This window comes from Etheostoma cragini, chromosome 1 (genome assembly GCF_013103735.1).
Source record: "Etheostoma cragini isolate CJK2018 chromosome 1, CSU_Ecrag_1.0, whole genome shotgun sequence".
Lineage (NCBI taxonomy): Eukaryota > Metazoa > Chordata > Actinopteri > Perciformes > Percidae > Etheostoma > Etheostoma cragini.
In genome coordinates, this window is record NC_048407.1 from 19,933,215 (window position 1) to 19,942,538 (window position 9,324).

Sequence of the window (9,324 nt, forward strand, 5' to 3'; positions counted from 1 at the left end):
GGAGGGAGGGAGGGAGGGAGGGAGGGAGCTAGGAGAGACAGATGTACAGACAGAGCCCTAGAAGTGGGGGGATGGGTATCTCTCACACATCAATCACTGGCTATGTGCCGTGAAGCCAGCTTGTTGTAGTAGTTCATAGTTCAATACTCCGACCCATTCTACTAGTGTTAATGAATGCTTTGATTTCTATGGGAAAAGTGCCCAAACTGTGTTCACATACTAACTTTTTGACAGTAGCTAAACAGTAGAATGACAAACCTCAGACACTCAGAGAGAGAAAGAGAGAGAGAGAGAGACAGAGAGAGAGAGAAAGAGAGAGAACGCAATACCTCAGGATTGTGACAAGGGCTGTAATTACTTCTGCCAGTCTCAGGTAACTGAAGTCAGGATCCTTCTCACATCTCTGATCTGTGTTAATGAAAGGAGAGAACACAATGGAAGAAAATTGGATTTTAATTTATCATTCATTTTAGTGATCTGAAGTGGGATGTCCTTGTGTATGAACGCAAGTGAAGCTTTCAATAAAACTGTCTCCAGTGAAGCAATGTTGGCAGTTAAATACAGGTTTAAAGGGTCAAGTGTATTGATAATAAGGAAAGTGAAGGAATTTTGCAGAATCTTGCAACCAGCAAAGCCATAAAACAAAGAGTGGCATTATAAGGAGTTAAATGAGCTACATATTGGCTGTCATGGTACGAAGCTTTATATCCTCCCCCTCAGAGCTGATGGTATAGATATGGAAGTAGCCAGAGCAACATACAAGCCGGGAGGACAGAGGGCGAGCCAGGCTGTTCAGTGTGTGGGTGGTACTGAGAGAGAGAGAGAGAGAAACGCACTGAGTAGCAAGGCCGTTAGCTAGAGGAAAAGAGTGCAGGCTGCATCCCCCGTGGGACTGCAGCATGGCTGTCGAACAGAGCTAGCATGTATCTGTGAGAGTATATGTGTGTGAAAAAGTGGGGGTTGGGATGCAAATTAAGTGTGTGTGTGTGTGTGTGTGCGCACGCTTGCCGTGCTGGCTTAGCATTCATTATGTTTCAGTGTCGGATTGTTCATATAAAAACACGGAAAGATATAGTCTGCACACTAGATAATGCTCTCATGAACGTGTATTTAATCAACACCAAGTGACGTCTAAGACCCAAGCTTGACACTCGAAACGCCACCTGATTGTAATTAAATATATGTTCATACCAGCATTATCTAGTGTCTAAATTCTGTTTTTCCGTTTTTTTACATGTTCTTAGGTCTAGCACATAGTATTTTTTGTCTGAATGTGCAGCCTAACCAGCAGGCGTTCTTGTGGTCCACGTCTAGAGTGGAGCCCAAAAGTTGAACAGCCAAATGTAGAATTATATAAATATTTTACTATCTGGGACTGTTTTTTCGGTGGACTTTTTATGTGTGTGGGTAAAACCGAACTCTAAGCTATGAACTAATGCACTGTGTTGAAAAATGCATACCTTCTTGTGAAATGCTTTGACAGTAGATGCTGCTTCTATGTTGCTATGGAGATAAAGCACTCATATGCTGGATACAATGTATTGGTAAAAATGGGTTCTGTATTAAAACAGACTTATTGATGGACCTGTTTAAGAATTATATATCAACATATTTAAAACAAAAAAAACATAAATTCCTCAACAGGAGGTCCTGCCTTGATGGTGCAAGGCCATGTTCTTGTCTGTCTGTCTGTCTGTCTGTCTGTCTGTCTGTCTGTCTGTCTGTCTGTCTGTAGACACACTTATGTTCTGTCTGAATGGTTCATGGTATCCAGGAAATTGTGCCCCACACCTTTTTATTCAACTACAAATATTCAAATCCTGCATTATTTACAAACTTCACTTGTAGTTTTTACAATTTTTCATTGATTAATAGAGTCATACATTTATTGTAATATCAACAACCAATACTAGGGATTTTCTTAAACAATAAAGGGGCTAATATACCCAGAGATGTTAAATGATAGGTACCACATGACATAAAAAAATCTTTGATGTTAGGCAAATTTACATTGTCAAATTACCCACCCACCCCAGTAAGAACAGGTCATTGTTCTCACTGGAAACACTTATCGTATTGACTGCTACTGTCTTTCTATCTCCAGGGCCTTTCCACACTTCAGGCATTACAGGACTTCAGCACACTATTAACATGGATGGCAGGGACGAATTCACAGAAGACAGTGAATGCTGCAGCAACAACTCCCAGGAAGTACAAGAGCAGGACAGCATCTCAGGTACAGGATGGAGGGACTAGACAGGGGAGGACTGGATGGGCTCTGTGGGACGTCCTCGGACTGAGGGGTGTTAGTGAGAGTAAGCCCTGCTCTGTGTTCTGTTGTCTGTCTGTATTGATAGGGCTGTGTTTGCCTCCATAGAAGACAGTGATAGTGACCTTAACAACCACGGTGAGGACTCGTCCTCCAACACCTCCGCTGACGACCACATGAGCACCAAGAGATCGCAGTGCCGCCTACAAGGAGCGGGAGTCAAAGAGGTGAGAGAGTGTGCCACTTTTTGTTCATAGTGGATTTGTTTATTTCTTTGACAATATCTTTCCTCATTTTTAATTTGTTTAAGTACTGCCTCTACGTTAGAATATAAGCCATTGTACTGTGATGGTGGGGCATGAACATACAAACAAGACATGATTAATTTACATGGATCTGCCCTGCGTCAGCTGCCCAATTTCATTTTGGGATATATGGTACATCACATGTGGCAAGACTTGTGTGGGCTGTAAAAATGATAAACATAATAGCCAGAGTTTTTTTCTTCAACTCTCATCTGCTAGGTGAAACAGCAGTTGATGTGAATATTAATTTGGATATAGATGTCCACTCTGTATAGGAACCTATGCTACTGTAGTATATACTGCTTTTTTAACAGGTTTAACCTCAGTTACTGGATTGTACTTACTGTATATTCACAGTTAATGAGTTGCACTTTAGAGAAACATCAGATTGTTTGACTGAATTACTGTGGGGGCTCAACAGGAAGTACTGATATCTCTTACATCAGACATTTTCACAGTGTTTTCTTTTCATGATGACTATTCTAGCGTCTGTTTTGGAGCATCACAGAGCAATGCAGAAATTTAAGTGGCACCTTAAAGGAGGTCCCAAAATCCACGATGATATTTCGTCTGGTAGATAACAGGCGTACGAAATACAACTTCAACATAAGAGGAATTTAGCCCAATATGGATGTGATAGCAGTCATAAATAGCATATGCGACAATAAAATTTGTTTTGGTTAAAATCAACAAATAAGAAATTAAGAAAAAAAAGGCAAGCACTTACACTTAAATGTAATGGACTTTAACAGGACACCCCTGGCATCAGCCAATGTTTTGTGCCAAGACATTCTGTTTGAAAATATTCTGTATTTCAGCTTGTGTGTGAGTCACTTCTGTGAAAGCACACAGCATCATGCCACTGTTAATGAGTCGCACACTCAACACATCACCAGCTACCACTAGTAGAAATGTTCCAGTTGGAAACGTGAAGTGAGTAGTGACTCCACAAAAGCCCGGCGAGAAATAAAAAAATACATAGTTACATTGTCAAGCATTAGTCTTTACATGAAATCTTCTAAATAAATATATAATTTAATCTGTTTACTTTTAGAATTGTTGTGAAAATGGACATGAAATCCAAGCACATTGCTATATCTGCTTTGCATACAGCACTGGTTTTGCTTCTGAAAGGGGTTTTAATGGTGCCTGGTTTCCTCAGGAGAGCGAGGAAGGGGCAGACCACGGCAGCAACTTTGTTTGTCCTCTCTGCACGCTGGATTTCAGCAGCCCTGAGAAGCTCATCTCCCATGTCTACCAGGTGAGAAGAACAGTGTCTCTCGTGTCCTAATCTAGACCAGAACCATGCAGCTTTAGATCCGTTTATTGCACGCTGTTTCCAATAAGCTAGAGGTGGGTCATCACCTTTAAAGCCCCTAAGTAGCTTTCATCATCAGTAATTTAGTGAAATGCTGGTTAATAGGGAGAAGGTGTTAAATGTGTATGATCTAGTGCTTACTTTATCATGTAACTGCATAAGAGTCTTACATAAAAAAATAAATAAAAAGGACCACATATCTTAACAATTAATATATATTTGCTGATGGCTCTTGGGAATTTTGCAGTTGCAGATTCAACCTCTTGTTCCAGGTTCTGTATGTATCATATTACAGTAATACACACTTTCACTCCCATTGTATGTGTGTTCACCAATGGCTGTGAGGCCTCACTTCACATTCAAGAGCTGATTTATACTTCAGCATTGGCAGAATTTACACAATCAACACTGTACATGTTTTTATTAAATTTTTTTTTGCAAATGTCAGGCAGTTTGTGCTTCTTACACTTAAAGTTGCAGAAAGATGAGTGTGCATTCTGTAACTGTAATGTTGAGCAATTACAACAGTGTCCTCCTGTTAACTGGTGTGGAACGTATGAACAGTGGCAATACTTCTCCAGTAGTAATTCATTCTTAAACTAGTTCTTTACACTGAGGACCACATTTGAATGCTTCTTACGTGATTGTAAATATGTAAAATTTCCTGTTTTTCTTTTTAAATTTGTACTTATAGACTTTATTTTCCAAACGTTTTGTTTTTGTTGTATGGCATATATATTCAATTTAGAGCATTAAAAAGGAAAGCATATTGTTTTTAGCCTACCTTTTTTCTGAAACATTTTCTTCATTTTTGATAAATGATTATTTTTATAATTAGCATGTACATTACTGTGCATTACGTCCACACCACATTGGCCGGCATTGACTCACCAGTCACTTTTTGCTGCTTCCAACGTTACATGATTGCTGGATATAGACCACCAAGCAAACCTTTCTTTACTTTCCTGGAGCACGAGCAGATAGCTGTCAGGAACATTGCAACTGTGTTGAAAACGGTTGGGAAAAAGGCACACAATAGAAGCCTGGCTTAATTTCACTCAGAGAATTTTGCTAAGAGGAAACTCAATAAAAATCCATTTGTCAACTCTAAAGATCAAGCAAAAGCCATATGCTATATCGTATTACGTTGCTGTGAGCTTTAAATTCACCACTTCTAAACAGAGGCAGAACATTACCTAATTGCGTAGTTTCCTCTGCAGCAGTGTGCACATAGGTCTGGCCATGTTTGGAAACCAACACCTCTGCTTAAGTGTATATTTGTTAACGATTATAATGATGAGACGAGACCCTGCCGCCATTAAACTCTGACTGTGGCAATATCAACATGCAATATCGTTGACGAAAAAGACAACACTAAAAGTGAAGTTGAAGAAAAACTATTTATTTTTTTACTCCATATTTTAATTGTGATGTTTTCTGATTAAATTCTGAATCCGCAACGCTTAATTGTTATTTATTCACTTCCTACCACTCTCCAGCATGCCACGGACATATAGCTCCTAGTAGTAGTAAAATCTCTTCAGGAGTGGTTCAAGAAACCTTATTGAAATTATTTGATAACAAACACCATCAAATCCCCCATTCATCTGGGCCTCTAAAGTGGATTAATTCACACATGTATACACTTCTTCTAAACATAAGGGCTTTACTGTCTTCCTCATCAGCAACCTAATGTTGAAAGAGCTCCATGGTAATGCAGCTTATTTCCCTCAGTCTCGTGGCGAGTTAGATGAGGGTTCAATTCCACGCGAGCGGAGGCCACATTAAAAATAACAAAAACAACAAAACATGATGGGCTCTTATTTCTGGGAGACCGAACAACTAAACAGTGCTACATTGGCAGCTGTGGCTAGAGGAAATGTGATTTAGCTTACAGCCAACCTTACCATCAGCATATACTGATTAAAGATTAGGAAAATCAGGGTTAAAATTAAAATTAGGGTAGCCTAATGTGGAGTTATTTTAAGTTATTTTGGGGTAGTTTTTGGTTCCGGGGAAGGCTACAAGCAGCAATACAACAGGCCGAACAATCGGCCCATTCTATACGGGCACATTTTGAATGGGCACTGTACTAGTACAAATGACCAAACATTTTTCAATATTTCATTATTTTGAAGTATTGAAAATCTTCTGCTGAGTATGATCTATGAGTTCACTGATATATCTTTTAAATGTTTGCGCTGTACTTTAAATCCTTTAACGAGCGGGTACCCATTTATAGAGGTTTACTCCTCGACACAGCGGGCCTGGGTTCGACTCCGACCTCAGCCGTTTGCTGCATGTCATCCCCCCTCTCTCCCCTTACATGTCTCCCGCTGTCCTGTCAAATGAATGCCTAAAATTCCACAAAAATAATCTTAAAGTTTCCTTTTTATCCAGTTTCTCGTTCTTAACCTGTGTTGCTTTTTTGTCTTTAACAGCACACGACGATGATGAGCAATAGCAAGAGCTATGTGTGCCCAGTGTGTGGGCGAGCCCTGAGTTCGCCTGGCTCGCTCGGACGACATCTTCTCATCCACTCTGAGGACCGCCTCTCCAACTGCGCTGTCTGTGGCGCACGTTTCACAGACACCAACAACTTCAACAGGTTTGGCTCCTCTCTACTGTATCTCTTGTCTCGGGTCTTTAATGCATATTGCTTTCATTTTTTAAAGGAATAAGTATACATATGTTTTGGATGCAATGTTATAGATGTAAATGCGTTATTGTAACCCAAAGGTTTCTCTGTTTTACTTCAAATGAATAAAATATCTATAATTAAGCAGCTGAAAAATGAATGTCAGTTGCTTCCACACTTGTCAAGTAGATGAGACAAATAAATAACAAATTATAATAAATCAGTAATACAAAATATAATGTTTTCCTCATAGTGCTTTACTGTTTTGCTTTGCTGCTTTTTTTTATAAATCTTTAAACATTTCAAACAAGATTTAAGGGTTCAGTAACCCATCAACAGTTCCCTTTATCAGCATATGACAAAGGCAGAAGACATGACTGATTTAGCAGGAGAAATAATTGTAAAGAGGGCAATGAATGAATTAAAAAAGAAGGTCAAAAGACATATTTAGATTGACTGGTTTTCTATTTGTACATCTAACAAGGTAGTCAAATCTGTAAAGAATTACATTCTGAAAATGAATTGTGAAAACAGGTCTTTAATACAGCACACTGGAACACTATGGAGTAGTGGTGCTTAAAGTATGAGATAAGGCTGGATGCAGAACATGAGGGATGAATAAAATTAGTACTGCATTGACAGATTAAATGGAAATAAACGTGCATGTTGCTTGGCAACTACCATTACGCTTCAGATATAAACACTGCAGCACTGGCAAGGTCAGGACACATAGTAGAAGGTGTTATTTAAAAGCAGAGAAACAAAGAAAAATATCATGAGCTACAATAGTTAGTCAGGTGGTTCTATTATATATATATATATATATATATATATATATATATATATATATATATATATATATATATATATATATATATATATATATATATATATATATATATATATATATATATATATATATATATAAAACAGCATACAATAAGTATGTATAAACTGAGCATGGATGTACAAAAGCTGCATCTTAGTTGTGTGTTAAAACATCAACTTTAATACTGTGAATAAAGTCATTTTTAATCACCTAGTAACAGTTGTATTGTTCCAAAAGTGCTTTCAAGTCACCTTTGCTTGAGTCGTTAAGAGTGTGCCAAACTCCTCTCACACAGTGTCTTGCTTATCTCTGAAACAACATGGTCAAAATGAGTTGCCTTTTCCCCCACTGGACTAAATAGTGTCAGATCATGTCAATCATCGCAGCTTGATAGATGAAGTCAGCATTAACTGTTGTCTAAGTGCATGTCACCATACGGAAAGGGTTGTGATTAGAAAGTACAAGCTGTTGGATTGTGGCAAATGTAAGGCAACTGAAAGTGTTAATTGCCAGACATAAGTCTGTGGTGGACCTTTCACTGTCATTATTATGCTAGCTGTCATACAACAAACTGATGTATTTATTAGCCTTTGATGCAGACTGGTGATTGTTGCTAGCACACAATTTGCAACTCCTTCAATAAGTGTGGACCTGTAAGATTGATGAAAGAACGTAGGGGATGGCTGGTTGTGTCCAGATATGTGTCCTGAGAACTAAACATAAATCTAATCAAAGAAAATTTAAACATGAAAATAAGTTAAATTAAGCATTCACCTTTTAAGCTGTTTTAGAATTGTCTTACTAAGGCCAGTGAAAAGAACTGCACATACACAAAGGAATGTGGAGATCTGGAGGTCAGATTAATGAAGAAGAACATTTTCTATGAGGGGTGTAATGCTGCTAAAAAAGACTATATACTATATACTATAAAGACTCTAGACATTAATAAGGGGGTTATTATGTTGACCAGCTATTTAATATTGTTTTTTCTTAGGGAGAAGCTTAAAGATGTCCTTGACACAACCATGATGGACGTCCCAGATGGAAGTGACACCTGTTCCATGTCCCTTTCTAGCAGCCCCATGACCAGCCCGGGCCACAGCACTTGCTCCTGCCACGGACCAGGCCCCAGTTCATGTCAGGTCCCTCACCCCTGTCAAGCACCTGACCACAACCCCAATCTATGTCAAACCCATCATACCTGCCAGGGACCAAGCCACATCCTGAGCCAGTGTCAAGGGCCCAGACCATGTCACGGCTCAGGACCGTGCGCAGTCTCTGACCAAGGACCCTCCTTTCCCTCATTGCCCGACAGCCTCCTGTCTGAAGGGCCATCACTTGCATCAATGCCCGATGCTCTTAACTCCTCTTCCTCAGGCTTTCCTCCCATCCCTGACATCCTGAGCCCTATAAAAGTGTATCCTGCCGGAGTGCTGCTGGTGTGCAACAGCTGCATGGCCTATCAGCAGCTCGTGGACGCCCAGTCGCCGCTGCGAAAATGGGCTTTGCGTAGAAAGAACGAACCCTTGGAGGCCCGCATGCAACGTCTAGAGCGCGAGCGAAACGCAAAGAAGAACAAGCGGGCGTGTGAAACGGAAGATGAGAGGGAACTGAGGAGGCTGCGGGACCGCGAGGCCAAGCGCATGCAGAGGATGCAGGAATCGGAGGAGCAGCGGGCACGCAGGCTGCAGAGGGACAGGGAGGCCATGCGGATGAAGAGGGCCAACGAAACGCCGGAGAAGAGGCAGGCCAGGCTGATCCGCGAGAGGGAGGCGAAGAGGATCAAGCGACGGCTGGAGAAGATCGACCCTGCTCTGAGGACACAGATAGAGCACGATCCTGCTGCCATGGCTGCCCTCACGGCAGACATGAGTCTCTTTCAGTTCCCCTGCCCTATGCCTGTTCCTTCCATTGATAATGGTCTGTTCATGAAGCTGCCCTAAAGGTGCCAGGCAACTAGAGGGG

General features: G+C 40.4%; 1 protein-coding gene across 8 annotated transcripts in view; it reads left to right on the forward strand.

The window, feature by feature from the left end:
* Nucleotides 1-9,324, forward strand: part of LOC117944172 (zinc finger protein 821) — a 16,257-nt gene that overhangs the window by 6,762 nt on the left and 171 nt on the right. For 3 of the 8 annotated variants that reach the window (XM_034870766.1, XM_034870759.1, XM_034870785.1), the window contains exons 2-6: nucleotides 2,105-2,236; nucleotides 2,378-2,496; nucleotides 3,737-3,835; nucleotides 6,334-6,500; nucleotides 8,354-9,324. The exon at nucleotides 8,354-9,324 is cut by the window's right edge and continues 171 nt beyond it. In XM_034870766.1, coding sequence (XP_034726657.1) covers nucleotides 2,105-2,236; nucleotides 2,378-2,496; nucleotides 3,737-3,835; nucleotides 6,334-6,500; nucleotides 8,354-9,302 — 1,466 coding nt within the window. In that variant the 3' untranslated portion in view covers nucleotides 9,303-9,324. Of the gene's footprint in view, nucleotides 1-2,104; nucleotides 2,237-2,357; nucleotides 2,497-3,736; nucleotides 3,836-6,333; nucleotides 6,501-8,353 lie in introns of all 8 variants that reach the window. The other 5 variants (XM_034870793.1, XM_034870801.1, XM_034870811.1 and 2 more) reach the window with 4 other exon arrangements.